At 40.6% G+C, this 22043-nt stretch overlaps 1 protein-coding gene across 2 annotated transcripts in view; it reads right to left on the bottom strand.

Moving 5' to 3' along the window:
• The window catches only part of LOC115262617 (uncharacterized), a 174280-nt gene that overhangs the window by 4957 nt on the left and 147280 nt on the right, over nt 1-22043 (bottom strand). For both annotated transcript variants that reach the window (XM_062855192.1, XM_029865014.2), the window contains exon 5: nt 5145-5218. In XM_062855192.1, coding sequence (XP_062711176.1) covers nt 5145-5218 — 74 coding nt within the window. The remainder of the gene's footprint in view (nt 1-5144; nt 5219-22043) is intronic.

Here is a 22043-nt window from a genome sequence, read left to right on the forward strand (position 1 = left end):
AAAGATGCTTGAGTCAAATATGAGAAAAAGTGTGCTGTCCAAACAACCATAAATATTGTTGGTGTAAGCATATTTAGGTTGAATCAACCATATTTCTTGCTAAAATCAAATCTAGTTTTATATAATCTCTTTTTGAGATAATCACGCCTACTAAAATAGGACGAAGGACGATTTGTTTAATTTAATTTAAGCGTCAATTAATCTTCTTCCTATTTTATTAGGCATGATACAATCTCAAAAAAAAGGATTGCACAAACGTGCTTGTTTGGGACCGTAATATGATTGGCATGGCTTTATTTTTGCAATCGCATATCGCATATGCCTAAGAATGATATTTGAAGAAAACCAATATCTAATCCTCTAGCTCTAGTTCTATTTATTATTTTCAATCAATTTCGTATCAGATACCTTCTTCTTTCCAGAGGTTCCATCAGCTATTCCTCCTGGTATTCTTGCTAGGATTACTTCAGGATTTCATACTCTGATTATTTTTGGAATTCCTGTTGGAATCATTCGAGCAGGCTCTTCTAGAATTGTTCCAGGAATTATCCAAGATTTTATCCAGGGATTCTCCAAACAATTACTCAAGGAATTCGTCATAAGAATTCTTTTTGGCAATTCTCAACGAAATTACTCTTGGGAATTGTAGCTGGGATTTTCTACAAGAATTGTTGGGATTTCTCTATAGATTCCTGCTGGGATTCCTTCAGGAACGCTAGTTGGGATGCCTGCTGTGATTACTCTAAAAATTCCACCCGAGATTCCTTGAGGAATTCTTCTCCAGAGATTGTTCTAGACTCTAGAGATTCTTCTAGGAATTTCTCCAGAGATTCGTTCTGAGATTTTTCAAAGGGTTTCTTCAGAAACTCCTCTATTGGTTCTTCTGAGGATTCATCCAGGCATTTCTCTAATGATTCCTTCAAGAATTTCAGCAGCAATTTCTTCCCATATTTTTCCAGGAATACGTTGGATTCCTCTAGAAGTTTCTGTCATGATTGGTCAAAACATAACTAAATACTCGGAATTGTACCTCCAGGACTTCATCTGTGGATTCTTTTAGAGATTTCTCTAGTGATTCACCTATATTGATTCCTGAAGAGATTTCTCTAGTAATTCTTTCAGGTATTTCTCTACAGGTTCATCCAACAATTTCTCTTGAAATTCCTTCGGGAATCCATTGAAATCCTTTCATAAATTCCAACGGCGATTACTCTAGAACTTTCTGCTGGAATTCCTATAGAAATTTCTCCCAAGATTCCTCAAGAAATTGCTGTAGGGATTCCTTCAAGAACTTTTATGGATATTTCTCTAGGGACTTCATAAATTCCTACTGGAATTCCACCAGGAAATCCTCCTGCCATTCCTTCAGGGAAAACTTAAAGGACTTCCTGGAAAAACTTGTAATTAGAAGGCACGAAATGTTGTTAATTGACAAATTGAGAGATGAAATTTGTGAAAAAAATCATGTTCTGGTGGGATTCGAACCCACGACTCCGTATTCGCTAGACCGGTGCTTTAACCAACTAAACCACAGAACAATTAATGATTCTGCGGAATAGAAAGCCAAATTGACTCCGAAGCCACACCGTGAACTCTACTATTTCACAAACCCATCTCTCTTTCGGCTTAGATGCCAATCCACAACACATCCGCGTTCGTGCCCACTAAATACAAGTGAGAACGAATTATTTTTATGAAGCCGAGACTTACTCTCGCACCCCGCATACCTAGCCACCAGGCAGTATGTTTTGCTGGTGTCTAATTAGTATGCGTCGAGAGCTCGGTATAGTCGGACGCTCTGACGACCAACTGCGCCATGCGACGCAAGCAAGGGTACAATGACACATATAGCCCTTTACTGGCATTTTACCACATTTGCTGGTATGTCTGAAACATACTCGAAAAACTTGTGATTAGAAGGCACGAAATGTTGACAAATTGAGATGAAAATTCAAATAAATGCCAGTAAAAGGGCAATAGAGTGGAACCATCTCGGCAGGGGTCCTATTTTTAAAAAGACACTACACCAGTGGTCACCAAACTGCGGCCCGCGGGCCGCATGCGGCCCTCGACCAGGTTTTGTGCGGCCCGCGAATTGATTTTGAAATATATAAGAAAATGGCCCACTTATAGATTCTACAATGAAAATCAGAAATTTCACCATTTTTAAAATTTTCATGAGAATGAATATTAACTACTCAAAAATTTAACTAATATTATAAAGAATTTTCCTCAATAAGTAAGATTTACGCATGGGAGGATTTTCGGCGTGGCAGTCGCAATTGCAATCAAACGATCAGATATTTTCCTTCATCCGACGTTTCGATGAAGGAGAATATCTGATCGTTTGATTGCAATTGCGACTGCCACGCCGAAAATCCTTCCAGGTGTCCAGATACCTCAGTCGAAAGCTGCCTCCAAGTAAGATTTACGTTAACTTTAACTTTTTTCATTAAAAGACCACTTTTTCGAATTTTGTTCCGAAGATATTCGTAACTGTTGTTAAGAACTGTGTTTTCCACTTAAATAATGAATTTAGGCTAAATTGCACAGATTCTTTGCCATGAATTTTGGACCTGTGGCAGAGCTCGTCATTAGTAATTTGTTCAATTTGCCGAAAATAAAATTAAAATAATTTTTATTTTATTTCAATCGGCGAAAAACTTCCTTGTATTCGATATACTTGAACTTCAGAACTTCTACCAGGTAACTATTTAAAAAAAAATAATACAGATTTTTTCCTTTTACTTCTCTCAAAAGGAAATGATATGCAAACTTGGAATTTCGCTAAAAAATTTCATGGATTGGGTAAGATACTTTTCATTCCCTAGCAATGCTTTTAGGAATTCCTCTTAAAATATCCATTCTAAATCGGCTACAAATACTTCTTCACATTTTCATTAAAAAAGAAAATCATGTCTGAAGGATTTTCTTCATTGGCTTCTTAAGGAATTACGCAAGAAAAACAAAAAAAAAAAACATCAAAAATTTCCACAACAGTATCTCTAGGCAGTTTTCGGAATTTCTTCCGAGAACCCTGAAATCCCTACAAATTCGGAAATTTGTCTGAACTGGAAAACATAACATAAAAACATGTACGTGTTCGTGTCTAGGACTTCCACAATTCCGCACTTACAATATGCGCTATAAGTACTAATAAGCTGTAAGTTTATTCACAATATTCTTAAAGAATTGAATATTCTTCTAGCCAGCGTTGCTATTGCTTATTTTACGTATGACTTTTAAGTAACATGTTTGAAATAAACAAAACCTAGATATTACGGACTTAAAACATCTGATTTCAATTCCCTACGATTTTCAGGATTTTTCAAGTGAAATACAATTTCCTGATAACCAGGTTGTTTAGTTTGTTTGCTCTTGTTCAATATTTTGAAAAAAAAATCAAACAAATGGATTGTGTTGAATCTTAAAAATTGTTGAAAATTAACCTTTGAATGACTTGCCGCCCGCAGCCTCATATCAAAATTAAATTTTGGCTCGCAAAGACAGTTAAGCTGAGGATCACTGCACTACACCGTCTTCAGCCAGAGGCTGCACAGACTGAACATTACATACACGAGACAACGGACAACACACATAACACCCAGTGGCCCTATGGAGAATTTTCCGTTTGACGAAAAGTTTTCCCCGACTGGAGCGAGAATCAAACCCGCACTCCGAGGCTTACGAAACGCCTAGCCGACTGACGCCGCTAACCGCACGGCCACGAAGCCCACACTTTGGGCACTTTCTTGCTATAACTCAGTCAATTTTGAACCAATTAACACAATTTTTGGAACGCGATGAGATACGTTTAGTATCTAGCCGTGTACAAAATTTCAAGTCAATTGGTTTGGAATTGACTGAGTTGTAGCGGAGAGTGCCCAAAATACCGGCCGCTGCCCAAGTAGTTCGCCACCCTATGTGTCATTATACTTAAAGGACTTCTCAGGCATTCTCCCAGGGATTTCACTTTTGATATTCCCCCAGGAATTCCTCACGGGATTCCTTACTTGGGATGTCTTCAGTGATTTTACCTGTGATTCCTCAAACAAATTTCTTCAGGGATTTCTCTGGGGATTGGTTTAGAAAAATTCACAGCGATCCCTACATGAAATCCTCTAATGATTCCTTCAGGAGTTTCTTCAGATATTTAATAATTTCATTGATTTATCGGTCATTTTCTACTTAGAGTGTGAGGGAGCGTTACAAAAATAAAAGAAAATTAATTATTACAAAGAATTAACATATCACGACTCATGAAACCCTACAAATGCACAAATAAGAGACATCACAAATGGACACAACACAATACATAACACAAATATGCCCTGTTATCCATATGGATAACACCTTCCGATCACAGGATGACGAGGTTTCATTTATTGGTTTGGGTCCATTAGCCATCCTGGAATTGTATTTTATTTGACAATCCGCCTTTTAGTTCGCAGCATCTGTTGCTGCATTCATAGCTTGGTTTTGTTTAGGAAAACTTTTCCAAATCGGGCACCCTAATTCGGGTTTCATCCTAGAGCTCTATAAGTAACTTGAAGTCCGTGCCAGGGAAAGGTTTACATCTCTAGTTTGTATCCGCTACACGAAATGGCAAGAAAGTTGGCAATCAAGATGGGATTGCATTTCATGGGCCTCTTTTTTGCCAGAACCCTATAAATGTGCATTAATACAAGGGGAATTTTCAAGTTAAAATACAACATGTAACACAAAGAACGCACGAATATTAAGCTTTAAACACAAACAATTATTCTGTCTTATTAATGTATCAAATATTTATACCCGTAAAAGGGATAAAGATCAAAGTGGATAATTAAATGATAGATATGATAATGCTCGCTACGTAGGCTAGTCTTGAAATGGTGATGTGAATCAAAATTCTCTTTCGGGTCTATGCATTATTCAGGGGCTTGGCTTGATCTGCTTATTTTTTGCTGACATCTATAATATACATCTTGGATATACTTAAAAAGGGTGGATGCGTCCTGCCCCGGGGACCTTATGCTCTCTATTTCCCCATACGAAGTCTCAGTCCGCGATCATCTCTTTATAGGAAACAGATTGTAAGAAAGTCTCTCTACCACATCCCCCCAACCACTCCTCTCCGTTTCCCCCGTCCCTCAATAACTCACCTGTAAATCATCCTGGCACCGGTCCAGTAGAGCCAATTCCGTTCGAACCGTTCGCCGTCGTCGCCCTCGTAAACCTGTGCGCCGCCCAAAGTGGGGGTGATAATGAGAAAAGTGATTAGCGAGTTGTTTGTCTTCTTGGGTGATTTAATTTTCTGCTGAATCTGTGGCGATGGCGAGTCAAGCGGCGTTTGCCTTTTAACAGAGCACCAACCCTCCCCGAACCCCCCTCAACCCATGACCACCTTCGCCAGCATATTGGCGATGGATTAAAAGACGTAAAGCGGATGGATGGTCGATTTCGATGGGCACGTGACCGGTTTGGGAGGGGGTGTGGTGGAAGATAATTGACTTTCCGGTGGTTGAAATTGATTCGATTAGAGAAAATCCAATAGAAACGATGTGGAAAGTGTTCTACAGGCAGCTAACGAAGTTGAAATAACATATGTGATAGCGTTCAATTCGATCAGATGTTTCTTATGAAACTTTGTACGAGCGTAGATGCATTTCTTGGTCTAGTTCTTTTATTCTGGAACCACAAAAATAAATTGAATATATTGTCTTCAATTGTGTGTTTTCGCATCACCCCTGTTTTCTTCCAAACCATGGAATTTTAAATTAAAATTTAATGCAGACGTGTGAAGGGACAACTAATCGTTCTGTTTTTCAAAGGTAGCATTTATAATCCTTCAAAATAACTAAAATATAATTGAAATTGAAATATATCTTTCCTATTGTGGAATTCTTATAATTTCGAAACGTATGTATGGCTTCGTGGTCGTACGGCTAAGGTGGCCACCAAGCCTTTAGTCGCATCGTGCTAAGGAGCGCGGGTTCGATTCCCGCCGCAGCTGTCAGGAAAAGTTTTCGGCTGTGCCACTGGGCGTTGCATGCTAGTCCGTTGTCTAGTGTCGTGCTTCCTTCAAAGAGCAAATAGCTCACTGGAAGCATTGAACTTGTCCGTGTCTTTAAAACAAACAGCAAATAAGGTACACCGGAGCAAGTTGGAACGAGTGGGGCAAGATGAAACACGAAGTTTTGAAATGGATTTCAATACAATTTGGAAATTTATCCTTCGCTTAAAGATTGTTCGAATCAAAAACTATGTGTTATGGCGATCGAATTGTTTATCATTATCAGAAAATATCATGTTAATCCGCTGTTTCAACTTGCCTCGGTGTACTTTAAGGTATTGCGAGTGTTTGAAGTGTCAACCATAAAAATAAGCGACGTATTACCTTATCTGCATGTATACACAATGTATAAATGGATAAAGTATTATATTTTTAATCAGAATTAACTAAAATAGCAATTTTGATGTTGATGTCACTTCGGGGTGAAATGAACACCTGCAAGTACAAGGGGGTGTAAACGCATTGCATATTGTTAGGCGTTTTAGAAAGTTTTGAAAAAAAATCAATTTAATTGTTTTACCTTAAAGTTATTATAATGAATTTTGGTTTTATGTAACTTTTTCTAAGGAGTATCATATTTGTAGTATTGATCTCCGTAGGCAAATTACTTAACCCGTTGGACCTCAGGTAAAATATAAAAGTTCAAAACATCGCCATCAGCACATTTCTCAACAGAATTCAACCAAATTCTGCACACAAACTCGCACATCACTATAGTTTTGGAAATATATGGGATCAACATTTTCTTGGACTTCTGGACGGAGTAAGGCCGGTGGGTCATTGGGTCAAGTCGGGCAAAATTAAGACCAAGTACGATTTGCACCCCCATAACTTTCTTCTTAATGAAGTTTTTCAATGGGAGTTTGCACATTTCGTTGCCTAACGATAGTTGATGTTGCTACAGGTTAGAATTTGAGATTTTCCGAAAGGTTTCTTTTGAGTTCTTGAGATATTCAACATTTCTGAACCATCCAAGTCTTCATTTGCGTTTGTTGTTTTCAAATGAAATTAAACACGAGATATTATTCCCTTATTGACCCCATAGGTCATCGGAGACATCTTTGGGACATGTGTTACCCTTGTAGTACTATTAATATTTCCTGAATATCTCGATGGATTGTCCGAATCCGTCCTTACAAAACATGAACACTCGAAATAATCACCAAGGATTATTTTCAATTATTCTTATCGCTTTTATTTGCACCAATATTTGAAAATCTGTATAATGTTTGTTATATCACTGGCAAAACATGTGATTACAGTTCATCAACAGCTCATAGAACTCAAGGCCTGCCTTCAATCAAGATGCCCCAGGTACTCAGGAATCTAGTCGAGGAATTTACTTACTCCAGTTCGATGTAGTATTGGTTTCCGGAGCTAACAATTGCTTTCCGTGTGCATAAAACTCTCATTGTTGTCCGTCTATAGTTCTCTGAAGTCAAGGTATGACTTCGCTTAGGTCATCAAATTTTCCTAGGAATAGTAGTGCGGAACCTTTTTTGACACATGATAGAATATGAGTTTATGTAGTGCACAGAGGTTCCACATAGGTAAAACATGTGATTACAGTTCATCTACAGCTCAATGAACTCAAGGCCTGACTTCAGCCATGCCATCCCGGGCACTCAGGAATCTAGTCGAGGCTTTTACTTACTCCTGTTCGATGTAGTATTGGTTTCTTGAGCTAACCGTTGTTTTCCGCATGCAAATAGGCCTAATTGTAGTCCATCTTAGACCTGTGCGCCGACTTTATTTTGCTCGGCGGCGGCGTGAGGGCCATTTTTGGCCGGCGGCGGCGGCGTCATCGGCGTCACGCCGGTGGCAGCTTTCGGCGGCGGCGGCGGCGGCGCGAATCGGCGTGACCAAAATTTGACCGTAATGTCAACATTGGCGGAACAAAGAAGTTGTCTCTACGCTGTAGAATTTGTAGTTCAGTTTTTGCTTTTTCATGACCATTTATGACATGAATTATTATTATGTCAGTACACAGGATGAAGTATTTGACCAAAAAGCAACCAATGCTCAAACATCTTGTTTGTTCCATTAGTGTCAAACAGATGTTTTTTCTTGAGTTCATTTGTCAAATATTTGACCCTGTGAATTATAACCTTACGTTTGAATGAGCACCTTTTTTTTATTCCTGTTCGGGTCCATCACTGTGCCCAGTAATTATACCTATTGTGAAATTACCAGTATCCGTATTAGTGCATGTTGCATTGCTCCATTGCAAATTAAGGGCAAAAATATAGATTTTGCTACCGTTTTTATTTTGTTTTCTTAGAACCTTCAGAAGCTATCACATTTGATAATAAGGTCGCACTATTTTCAAGGAATCCTCGAATGATTTCCAAAAGAATTCCAGGAGGAGCCTTAAAGAATCTCCTGGATGAATCCATGAAGAAACTACTGGAATAATCTCTGCAAGAGCTGCCGTATGAAACCCTTAAGAAACTTCTGCTGAAATCACTGATATGTAGTTCAAGAATCTCTCTTAGAGACATCACTGGAAAAAAAACTTATGAAGAATTCCCGAAGGAATTCCTAGAGGATTCCCCAAAAGAATTAAAGCAGGAATCCCCGGAGGAATTTCAGAAGGAATCCCCAATGGAATTTTAGGAGTAATCCTGGAAGGAGTTCCAGGAGTGATGCTCGTAGGAATTCCATGAGGGAGCCCTGAAAGAATTCCAGAAGAAATTCCCGCAGAATTTGCACAAGGAAATCCCGAAAGAATTCCAGCAGTAATCCCCAAAGGATTTCCAGAAAGAATCCTCGAAAGTATTCCAGTGGGAATCTCAAAGTGAATTCGAAAAAGAATCCCTTAAGGATTTCTAAGAGTAATCAACTAAAAATATCTAAGAGGAATCTCTGAAGGAATCCCAGGAGAAATCCCTGAGGGATTTCTAAGAGGAATTGCCGAAAGAATTCCAAGAGGAAACCTCGAAGAACTTCTAGGAGAAATCTCCGAAGAAATTTGAAGTGAAACCCCAAAAGGAATTCTAGGAGCAAACCTCAAAGGAATTCCAGGAGAAATCTCTGAAAAAAAAACAGGAGGAATTTTCGTTAAAGTCCAGGAGCAATCCCTGAAAAAAGTGCAGGAGGAATCCCCGGAGAAATTTTAGGAGGAATCCTCGAAGGAAATTCAGGAGAAATCCTCGAAGGAATTCCAGAATGAATGCCAGGAGAAATCCCCAAACGAAATCCAGGAGGTATACCCGACAGAATTCCAGAAGAAATTCCTGCAAGAATCCCAGGGGGAACCCCCTTAAGGAATTCCGGGAGGAATCTCCGAAGGAACTCCAAGCGGAATCCTCGAAGGAGTTTCAAGAGGAAACCCTGAAGGAAGTACAGGAGGAAACCCTGAAGAAATCTTTTTTATTTCTTTTTATTCGTGAATTTTAACTTAGGCTAATTCTTCACAGCCCTGTAGAAATCCCCGAAAGAACTCTGTGAGGAATTCCCGCAGGAATTTCAAAAGAAAATTCAGAAAGAATACCTACGCGTATCTCAAAGGAATTCAAGCAGTACATCAAGGAAATTCCAGCAAAAATCCTTAAAATAATTTCAGTGGGAATTTCAAGAAGGATTCAAGAAATAATCCCCAAAAAATTGTGAGGACGAACCAACGAAATATACCCAAGAGTTTGGGTTTGGCTCCATACAAAAATTTTTGGAGTTTCATACCAAAAATCTTACAAGGGGGGGGGGAGGTGTGCTGGTGTCAAAAATTCGAGAAAATTGCCTTACGTAATAAATGGATAATAATAAATAAATTCCGGGAGAAATTCCTAAAACAATCTAAGAGGACCGAAGGAATTCCAAGATGAATCCCCGAAAAAAATCCAGGAGAACTCAGAAAGGAGGAATCCCCGAAGGAATTCTAGGAGGACTCACCGAAGGTAACCCCGAAGAAATTCTAGGAGGAATACCATGAGGAATCTCCGAAGGAGAGATGCCAGATTATTTTTATCAAGAATCTGTATCAATACAGATTTTTCTGTATCGCCGTATTTGAGGTTATAGTAGACACCGAGAGTCCTAGATTTCAAAAGAAACTTACAAAAAAGTACTACTTTTTGAAGGGTTTTAATTTTTACTGATATTTTTTTCTTAAACTTGTGTGAAAATGTACAAATTTTCATAAATTCTTTAATGTTTAAGCAGCTATTTATAAAGTTTTCATTAAATTTATGGAAAATAACTTCAAATTCTGTGCTTTCTGGAGAAATCTGTATCATATTTTAAAAATCTGTACTTTCCTGTACTCTGTATCTTGTCTGTAAAGAAGGTCAAAAATCTGTATATCTGGCATCTCTGCTCCGAAAAATTTAAAAGTGAAAGCTCCAAAGGAATTCCAAGAGGAAACTCTGAAGAAATTACAGGAGAAATCCCAGAAGCAACTGTAGGAGGAATCTCTGAAGGAATTCTAAATGAAATATCCGAAGAAATTCAAGGAAGAGTTCTAGGAAGAATCTCCGAAGGAACTCCAGGAGAAATCCCCGGAGGAATTTAAGGAGGAATCCCTGAAAGAAGTTCAGGAGGAATTTCCGAAGGAACTCTAGGAGGAATCCCCGAAGGGTTTCAAACCGAAATCCTCGTTTGATTTCCAAGAGGAATCCCCATAGGAACTCCAGGAGTAATTTCTGAAGGAATTCCCGAAGGAATCCCGAAGGAACTTTAATTCCATGAGGAAATCCAGGAGGAATCCAGGAGGAGTTCTAAGAGACATTATTAAAGAAATTCCAGGGGAACTCTACGACGGAGTATCAAATGAAAACTCTGAAAGAATTTCTGGTGGAATCCATTATGTAAGTCTAGGACGAATCCTCGAAGGAATTCCAGAAGAAATCTCCAAAAGAATTTTAGGAAGATTTCCTGAAGGAACTCTAGGAGAGACCCCCGAAGAAATTGTACGAGAAACCCCAGGAAGAATTCCAAGAAGGATGTTTAAGTTATATCTTCGAAGGAATTCCAGGAGGAATCCCCAAAGGCAGTTCAGGAGGAATCCACGACGGAATATTAGGAGGAATCCTTGAAAGAATTTCAGAGGAAATTCTAGGAAAAACTCTGAAGGAAATCTAGAAAGAATCCCCGTAGGAATTCCAAGAGGAATCTTCGAAATAATTCCAGGAGGAATTTCCAAATGATTTCTTTGAAGAATCTCCAAACAAATTCCAGGAGGAATTTCCGTAGGAATTTCAGGAGGAATGTTCGGAGGAAGTCCATGAGGAATCCCCGAAGAAATTGCAGAGGAAATTGCTGCAGGAATGCCAGGGGGAATCCCCGAAAGAATTCCGGTAGCAATCTCCGAAGGATTTCCAGGTGGAATTCTTGATAGGATTTTCAGCGGAATCTCCCGAGGGAATCTTTCTGGGTAGAGGGATCCCTGCAGGATTTGAAGGAGGAATCCCCGAAAGATTGTCAGGGGGAGCCCCGAAAGAATTCCTGGAGGAATTCCGGAACGAAATGCTTGAGGAATTCTCCATGAGAGATCCCACAATAATATCCTGGAGATATGCCTGATTATATTCCTAAGGTTATTCTCGAAGGAACTTTAACAAGATTCCCTGAAAGAACTCCTGTAAGAAATCTCTGATATAACTCCTGGTGCATCCGTAAGTCCACCTGGAAAAATCTCAGAAAGAACACCAAGAGCGATCCCTTGCAGAACTCATGGATGAATTCCTAAATGAATTTCTCGAGGAATCCCCTAAGGTTATCCTAAAGGAATCTGAATGAACTTCTGAAGGAATCCCTGAAGAAATTCAGGAGAAACCTCTGAAGAAACATCTTCATGAATGCCGGAAACTCCTGGTGGAATCTATGAAGGACCTCTTGGACTTATTTCTGTAAGAACTCCTGTATGAATTCTAAAAGAACTTAATAAAATAGCTGTATTCGAATTTTGTCAAGTCTAGATTTCGAACGTCAAGACTAGATAAGCCATTTCAAAGTTAAATTCTATCGCAGTCGAATCCAAAAATCGTTAACTGCTGTTCGACAGAACAACACTGGCCGAAAAATCGGCAATAATTGATTCCTGAGGAAGGTACCAAATGTAACCGAAACGTCGGACAAGATATAATAATAGCTGTATTTTAAATGTATCAAAACTGGAAAAGCCATTACAAAGTTAAATTTTTAAAGGAACTTCAAAAGGAATCCCTGCAGGAACTCCTAGACTAATTTCTAGGACCTTCTTCCTGAAAGAACTTCTAACGGAACTCTTGATGGATCTCCAGGAGGCATCTATGAATCCTCCTGAAAAAATCTCTGAAGGGACTTCTGAAAGAATACCCGAGCGAATTTCTGTTGAAATAGGTTAAAGAACCTCTGAAGGAATTCCTAATGAACTCCTGGAGGCATCCCTGGATCCTCCTGGAATTGTTGAGGAGATCCCTGAAGGAACTCCTGAAGAGGTCACCGAAGGAACTTTTGGAGCATTTCTTGAAAGAACTACTATACTGCATGAATCCTTGAAAATGTTCATGAATTAATCTATGGAGAAACTTCTGTAGGAATATCTGAAGGAACTCCTAGATAAATCCCTAAAAGAACTCCTGAAAGGATTTCTGAAAAATTTCCATGAGGCATACCGATAGGAATTTCAGGAGGGATTGTTGAAAAAATTCCAGGAAGGATTTCCTGAAGGAACCCTTGATGGAACTCCTGGAGTGATTTCTGAAGAATACAGAACGCCAGGAGATACCCGTTGTTGGAATTCTAGAGGAATTCCTGAGAGATCTCCTAGACGAATCTCTGAAGAAACTTCTGGACTAATTCCTGAAGAAACTCCTGTATGAATTCCTGAAGGAATTTCCGAAGAAATCTCTGGAGAAACTCTCTGACTAATCTCTGAAGGGCCTCCTATTGGATCCCCTGATGAATCTTCTGGATGAATCTCGGATGTATTTCTAGGAGGAATCCCTGAAACCACCTGAAAAAATCTGATCGTACTCCTGTCGAGACCTTCCTGAGAGATCTTCTGAAAAAAAATGCGTGTTGAAACTCTTAGAGGCATCCCTGAATCTCTGAAGGAACTACTGGAGACATCACGCCATTGACACGCCTATACCTATAGCATGGAGTGACAGTAGTGACATTAGGGGCCCAATTTCGTTTGATCAACACATTTTGGGCCCGTTTTAACAAAATAAATGTTGATAACAATGCCTGTCAGTGGGTTGGGAGACATCTTTGAAGAAACTCCTGAAGGAATCTCTTAAGGAACTTCTGAAAAATTCTTTGATTGAAATTTTAGTAAAACTTCGAAAAAGTTTTAGTATTTTATCTCAACTTAATGTAAACAAAATTTTATTCGCGTCCTGATCACCGGCGTGAAAAATGAAAATCGGCGGCGTGACAAACATCGGCGTATGGCGCGCCGCCGATATCGGCGTCGGCGTCGGCGTGGGGCAAAAACTGTCGGCGGCGGCGGCGTGGCGCGGCGGCGCACAGGTCTAGTCCATCTACGGTTCTCTGTAAGCAAGGCATGACTTCAATCAGATCGTCCAAAATTTCTACTGTTCGTTGATATAACAAACATTATACAGATTTTCAAATATTGGTGCAAATAAAAGCGATAATAATAATTGAAAATAATCCTTGGTGATTATTTTGAGTGTTCATGTTTTGTACGGACGGATTCGGACAATTCGTCGAGATATTCAGGAAATATTAATAGTACTACAAGGGCAACACATGTCCTAAAGATGTCTCCGATGACCTATGGGGTCAATAAGGGAATAATATCTCGTGTTTAATTTCATTTGAAAACAACAAACGCAAATGAAGACTTGGATGGTTCAGAAATGTTGAATATCTCAAGAACTCAAAAGAAACCTTTCGGAAAATCTCAAATTCTAACCTGTAGCAACATCAACTATCGTTAGGCAACGAAATGTGCAAACTCCCATTGAAAAACTTCATTAAGAAGAAAGTTATGGGGTGCAAATCGTACTTGGCCTTAATTTTGCCCGACTTGACCCAATGACCCACCGTCCAGAAGTCCAAGAAAATGTTGATCCCGTAAATTTCCAAAACTATAGTGTTGTGCGAGTTTGTGTGCAAAATCTGGTTGAATTCTGTTGAGAAATGTGCTGTTGGCGATTTTTTGAACTTTTATATTTTACCTGGGGTCCAACGGGTTAACTGGTCAATCAAAGGTAATCAAAGATGTAGCACAAAATATGCAGAGGTGTCCATTATGCCCCGTACCTTTCCTGCTAGCCCTAAAAACCATTCGGTCTACAACTCATTATTTCTACACAATTAAGACATTCTACCTGCTGGATATGATTGAAATACGTAGGAAACAAGTTAAAGTTGTAAGCCAACTGATAATATGTTAGGTTTTTCTCTGTTCTACTGGCCTAACGTACTCATTTGCTTAGGGTGTCCATTATGCCCCTATTTATTTCCGAGATGTGAATTCGTTCCCAAACTAACATTATTATTTTGAAAAAGACGTTGCCCTTCTTTCCGACATCTCAACATAGTATGATCAACCTATCATACCAGGTCTCCAGCAAGGTCTCTGTTAAGGAGCAAATCAAATTGGTGCATTCTCAAAAAATAAGAATGCAGTTTTCTCATACATATTAAACTGGAAATATCCCAAAAACGATTAGTCAATTGCAATTCCACTGGCCACGTTGATCGTTTTCCAAAACCGAATAATAATATTTGTTCGAGAAAAGTGCATTTTTGTTTTTCGAAAACACATAAAACTGAATTGCATGTTAAGGCGAAACTAGAAGCATTTCCTCATTTTTTCAGTTTTTGATTTTTTTTTTTAAATAACGAAGCAATATTTTCAAAAACGGGTTCGTACACATGTAGAGTTTGGATCTATGTATCTACTGAATTTTTTTGGTGTTGAAAAAGTTTTCCATTTTTTCTAAAACCATTTTTTTGTGAAATTTCGTTCAAAAATGGTTTCTGTAAAAATGAAAAACTTTTTCCACTACGAAAAAAATCAGAGGAAACCTTGATCCATCCTCTACATGTGTACGAAAACCGATTTTGAAAATATTGGTTCGTTATTTAATAAAAAATCAAAGACCAAAAAAAGAGGAAATGCTTCCAGTTTCGCCTTAAGAAGAAGTGAGGAGGTAGGAGCAGGAAGCTGTGCACGCAATGCCAGCGTCGGAGCCCCGATTCATTCCCCGGCTAGCCTGCCGAGGGAGATAGTGGACAGATGGTCATCAACCTAAATTGAGACAGGCTGTCTGTGTTTGGGAGTAAGACATCCAAGGATTTAGGTGAAATTCATCCTTGCTCATATCATCCCATAATCTCCATTGGTTTGAACCGTTACCTCCACAAGAAGTGTAGTGCAAAAGATTCAATTGCTTCGTTAAGTGAACTTTAGGAATAAAACCACTTCGTTTCACTTATTATCCTAATATTCATTACTTAATAGTTCAAACACCGACAGTTCTATGTGACCTCAAACGAAAAACGAATAGCCAGAATTATCCCCTGAAGAAGACTCTAACACGAGTCGAAACGTTGGGAAAAATCTAAAAAAATCGTTTTAATTCCCCAAGATTGCAGTGCCGAAATAAGTGGCTCTGCAAAATATATGTTTTGTGTAAAAAACAATAAATCGGAACTACTGGATATGTGGATATTTGAAGCCCCAAAAAGTGACCCAATCTATACAAAATAGTCCAGGGAAATCCCAGAAATCCGACATTCAGTTCGTTTGCCATTCACCATCATCCCTACGTGTTGGAGCACAAGGAATGTCCACTTCGGTAATCTCTGGTACAGAGCGCCGACAATCTGCAATGGAGGTAGCTGTGCAGCAGCTTGGCAAAATAATCGTATTTACATCCACGAAGTCCAACATAAGCAATAAGGATCTTAAAACGGCCCTGTTGCGACTTTGGAAGTCGATGGACGATGCCAAGCAAGATCATGAGAGAGACGGCAGAATCGGCGAAAGTAAAGGTTACGACGTCTACTCAGCCGGCGGCTGTCGCTTTCGCAGGTAGCTCAAAAGGTGTGGCGAATGCGACTGCTTTCGATAAGCACTCGCTGAAGCGGGTGAGGCAGCCGTCAGGTGAAGAGTTGTCTGGCGGTGCCCGCAAGGTTAGGCGGATACGAACCCTGAAGGTCGGCAATAATGCCGGCAAGTCGAACTCGAACCAGGCGGAAAGCTGGGAAGGGTGAAGATGCTGGTCCGTCCCGGATGGAAGGGAACAGGGGGTTGCGACTGTTGTTGGGCCCTCAGCAACCACCGAGTAGGGCGAACCAAGGGAAGGACCCCCTTGGACGAAAGTTGAGTGGAAGAGGAAGAAGGAAAAATCGCTAGTTGAACAGTTTTTATTATCTGTATTAACGAGATTTTTATCCCTAGGCTAGTTCATCTCGAGACCCACGCATTACTTCCCTTCCGAAAGAAAAACTCACATTTTGTGAGCTTGTCGGTAGTGGGATTCGATCCCAGGTCCTCGGCGTGATAGGCACGTGCTATAACCATCACACCAGGTCCGTTCCGCAGCTGGCCACCGCAGGGACACAAGTCATGCAACTGTAAAGGCCAAGACGGGAGCAAACTGTGTAGGAGATGCGGCGCCGAAGGCTATACGGCTGCACGAGTCCACCCATTTGTCTGATTTGTACAGGGAAATCCGTGAATAACAGGCATCTAACGGGTGGTCCAAGGTACCCGGCCTTCAAGAAAGCCGCAGTGAACAAATCACAGTGCAGGTAACGCAGCTGAACCTGAACCACTGCACAATGAAAAAAATAGGTATAAAACGCGAATAAATTCAATATCTCTGCTCGGAGTGGATGGATTTGAATGAAATTTTGACACAAACTGCAAAAAACTCTACAGTTTCAGATAAGGAGGGGGTCATTCGCCGCATGATGCTGGAAATCAGTGTATCGGACCCGTTTTACCCCACTCTCTCTCTTTTTCACCTTTTTGGAAAATCCTGGAGTGCAAAATAAATGATTTATTTGATTCGTGTTTGTGTTAAAACTTCTGTAATATCGAATGAAGCTGATTTGGCTCACCGCACGGCCTTGAAAATTGTAATATCTTCAAATAACCCCGATATCTTCTATTTTTTTAATTTTCACATGCATCTCCGCCCGGAGTTGAATGCAATCGACAAGAGAAGGAGCAATCTTATGTCAAATTTCCGATACTCTGGAAGTTTCTACACAAATACGAGTTAAATAAGTCATTTATTTTGCACGCCAGTCGGGAATAGATGAGGATTTTCTCAAAAAGGTGAGAAAAAGAGAGCGCGGGGTAAAACGAGCTCAACACACTGATTTCCAACATCGTGTGGCGAATTACACCCTCCTTTTCTGAAACTATAGAAATTTTTGCTGTTGGTGTCGAAAATTCATGCGAATCCATCCACTCCGAGCAGAGATATTGAATTTATTCGCGTTTTATATCTATTTTTCCCACTGTGCACTGTGACGCCGCTCAGCAACTGCTTTGTCAGGCGGTTTCTGAGTGGGAGACAGATATCACCTTCATTGCGGACCCATACCGAGTACCCGTTGGCAACGGCAATTGGGTCGCGGATGCGTCTGCAAAAATGACGACGATTTTGGGACGACGGGTAAAACCCCCGTCCAGGAATTAGTGTCTGCTACCTATGAAGGCTTCGTGGTCGCCAAAAAAACGGGGTCTTCTTCTGTATCTGTTATGCGCCTCCGAGGTGGTCGATCGAGCAGTTCACGCAGATGCTGGACTGTATAACGACCGGGCTGACAGGGCGCAGGCCGGTGGTAATAGCGGGTGGCTTCAAGGCCTGGGCCGTGGAATGGGGAAGCTGTATTACGAACCAGCAGGGTCAAATCCTGCAAGAGACACTGGCCGTGCTATGTAGATGTCGACCTGGCCTAATGTCGGTAGCAAGAGTACCTTTAGTCGAAACGATGTGGAGCCGATAATTGATGTTACCTTTTGTAGTCCGGGCCTAGCAAGTAGTACGAACTTAAGAGTAGACGATAGCTAGACTTACAGCGATCACCTGGCGGTTCGCTACAGTACCGACTACTACAACAGCAGGCAGCGGATAGAGGCGGGTAGACCAAGGCCAAACCCTCGCAGGTGGAAGACATCAAACTTCGACAAAGGGATATTTAGGAAAGCGCTTCCGCCGTGTGTAAAACCTACTCGGTTTAAGCGAGGATGAGCCGGTAGCGGTGCTTTTGCGTGGGAGCGATGCGACAGCAATGTCTATGTCCACGTAGAAATGGAAGACGACCGGCTTACTGGTGATCTCAAGCGATTGAGAAACTATGGGTCAGGCGGCGGATGCAGCGATTACGGACTGAGACAGAGCGAAATTAACGACGGGTGCTGTGCGCCGCTGGGAAACTGTGGAGTGATGCCTACAGCCTACAGGATCGTGGGCCAAGACAAGAGGTTGCTCCTACAGAGCAGTCTCCAGGGATGTAGGAGTTTATTGAGGGGGATCTTTCCGCGTCATAATCCTAGTCCTTGGCTTTCTTTCGTAGGACCCCTGGGAACTGGGGTTGGCGATGAAAGGAAGGAGGGTCGCCGATGAGGAACATGCGGGTTTTGCAACATCCCTAGGTATAGGTGGCAACCTGGTCTTAAAAGTAGTTTTGCGACAAAGTCTTCCCACATGTTTAGAAGCGTCAGAACCTGGTACTATCGCCAAAAAGGGGGAAACCACCTGGAGACCCGTCGGCCTATAGATCAATGTGCTTGATCACGGCGTGGAAGGTGCTTGAGAAGATCATCCTCAACAGACGGTTGAGGTTTAACTGGTCTCTTGAGTAACCATTTCGGCTACCTGAGCATTTATACAAGATTCTCGGAAGTTACTGCCCAGTGTCGAGCACTGGAAAAAGACACATTACTGGAAAAGCCCACTCGATCGCGGTTGTAGAGAAGTGGTTGAGTACCCTACTGCCGTAATTCTGCAAAGTGACGTAAGCGCCATTCAAAATGTCGATGTTTTTTGGTATATTCTATACAATATCTGGTTTAATAATAACACTGTGGTATGCATGCTGTATTAAAATGCAAGATCTAGTCGTAATCTATCATCTATGGAAAGAAACTTAGAGGATGAGCAAAAGTTTTATGCATAATAACCAAAAAAAATGGGCCGAAACTATCAATGTCGCTTACGTCACTTTGCAGAATTACGGCAGCCTAGGAAACTGGGATGGGATCACAATAAAACTGAGGTGGTTGTTATGAACAACCGGAAATAGAAGCAGCTGGTCGTACCGTACAGCTTCTTGACTAGTGGAGAGAATGTGCAGGAACGCCCTTTCACTGGTTATCGCCGATACCATCCCGGAACTACAGAGGAGGTGGCGTGTTGACTGTAGGAGTGGCTTGGTCAGTCGCAACCAAGAGGTAGTATCAGGGTTTAGAATTTAGCGTTCGAACTCGACCATTTTATTGAACAGTTTGTCGCACAGAAGACTACGTGGTATGACACTGTTGCGGCGACAGTCAATTATATGGGGTCCGTGATCGTGGCATGGCAAAGGATCCCAGAAAGGTCATAGGTAGACGGAGGTGCCATGACGGTAATTGCTTGAATAGGGCCTTACTGCGGATATATTGAGATATTCTCAGTAAGCGATGTTAATGATCCTGCCCCACCTACCGAGGACGAGTGATGAGTCCATACCATACAGCATACCTTAGTCACGAAGTTCGTAACTGAAAGATTATAGGCAGCTAACTTCCAAGACGCGATCTCGTACTCACGGACTCCGGAGCAATACTTGTTTCTCTGGTGTCTGTTGAGTATGACCATGCTGAGGGTGAAGGGTTCGATTCCTGGCCGGTCCAGGAAATTTTCGTAACCTTGCTTCCTTGAGCATAGAGTCTTCGTGCCCGCCACACGATATACACTACACATGAAAAAATGGTCATTGGCGGAGGAAGCTCTCAGTTAATGACTGTGGAAGTGCTCATAGAGCACTAAGTTAAGGGTTTGTCCCAGGCAACTGTTACGTCAGGCAGAAAAGTGCTTGTTGTACATCAGAACCGATGCTCCACTAGATATTAGTCTGAGGTACATAGTTATTATCATATGGACCCGAGGAAGTACGAGGATAGCACTTGTAATGATCAGAGTTAAGTCTCACGCTCCTTCCAGTTTGTCGAGTCACCATTTTGCACCATTTCATAAAGTTATGCCAGTTTCAAATTTAAAACTCCATAAAAATTTATCTATCAACTGCAATTTAATTGAATTATTTGCCATCACCATATATCCCTTTTCGCCATCAATTAGCTGAATTCCCCATAGTAAATACTCCCTACATGAGCTGTGGAGGCGCAAAAAAGTCGTTAAAAGTTGAACCACAAATCGACGACGACGGTTGAGGCAACTGAATTTGTTTTTCTTTGGCAAACATTGAGCCTCATGGCTTTACGACGCGTGGGACGCAATGCTAAGCCGACACAGCAACGAACGTGTTGGTTAGGATTTTCAACAAGGCCATTTGGCGGCCTGTAGTCGGGTTGGTCGTTGGACCAAGATTTATGGAAATTTCCTGCTTTGGTAGGATCCTTCTGAACCGGAACAACAAAAGGCTTTTGCTGCGAAAGTTTCTGTTATCAATTATATGAAATTTGCTAAAAGTAATAGAATTATGGAACCTCGAATTTTAACGTACAACATCTTTTTGAAAGCAAATAGGCTTTATCCAGGATCTTTACGAGAAGGAAATCTCCTCAATATCACTGGGTACAGATATATTTGTGCCTGCAATAACAATTCGAAAATGAGCAATTGAAAAAAGCTCTCAGTTAATAACTATGAAAGTGCTCATAGAGCACTAAACTAAAACTGAGAAGCAGTCTTTGTCCCAGTTGGGTCGTGACGCCAAAATAAAATAGAAGCATCACAATTTAAATTCAACAGCATTATTTTTCAAAGACACTTCAGGTTCTGACAAATCCCACACTCAAGGAATGCATCTCGACTCGTAAACTCTAATCTTATTTGTATGCAAATAATGCCAAATTCTATTTCTAATTCTCGCAACCGATTTGTACGAAGAGCAAGCGAAAACATATTGAAAATCTATCTCACAGCGAACAAGAACAACCGCTTTTTCTAACCACGTGGAACAGACAGATCCGTTTGAAACTTTATCCACTGCTTTGTCGTTCTCGAAATAGCTCAATAACTGAAATAAGACACCTTCTTTCTGCCGTTGCTTCCTCGCGTGAAGTTTGAACTTGGACTAGGAGAACAAATCTCATTAGTATTCACAAGTGACATCTTTCGTTCGCGTTCATCTGATGAAGTGAAAGCGGATTGAAGAAGTCATTGGCAAATCGAATTAGCGAATACAATGACAATGTTATCGATGTCGTGTTGATGTTCGATCAGAAATGTGTTTGAATTTGTTTGTCGCTTTTGTTGTACAGTTGGGAATCGTCTTGTTTTGGAAAATTCACTCCATCAGACAAATCTCGCGTTTAGTATCATACGGGCGTGTTTACAATTATCGTTTTCTCTTCATCGATTTTCTCTTCGGATTATTACGGGAAATATGACCAATATTCGAATGATCTATTGGGTGGTTTTGGTGAAGGACGGCTAGAGCTAAGCTAGCATCTAAAACAAAAAAAAAACCACCGATAATGATTTGCCGATGAAGCGAAATCGATCTCTGTAGATACGCCCGTATGATACTAAGCTTGAGAAATGGAAAATGACGAACTTCTTTTGTTTCAAAGTACAAATTGGAAACTACTAACACAGTAGTATGTTCCATTTAGCGAACAACTAATACAGTTGAAGAAAACTAAGAAAGAGTAAGGATTTTGATATGGTATAAAGAAATGAAAATACCAAACAAAAAGAATGCGAACACTATTTCCAAAATTTGACGAAAGAAAAAACTAAAAATTATTATGAAATTCAAATAACTCAACGTACATATGTACAGATGGGTAAATTATTGGTTAAATTGGGAAAAAATCCACAGCTCAGGTGAGAAAATT

The sequence above is a fragment of the Aedes albopictus genome, chromosome 3 (assembly GCF_035046485.1).
Source record: "Aedes albopictus strain Foshan chromosome 3, AalbF5, whole genome shotgun sequence".
Lineage (NCBI taxonomy): Eukaryota > Metazoa > Arthropoda > Insecta > Diptera > Culicidae > Aedes > Aedes albopictus.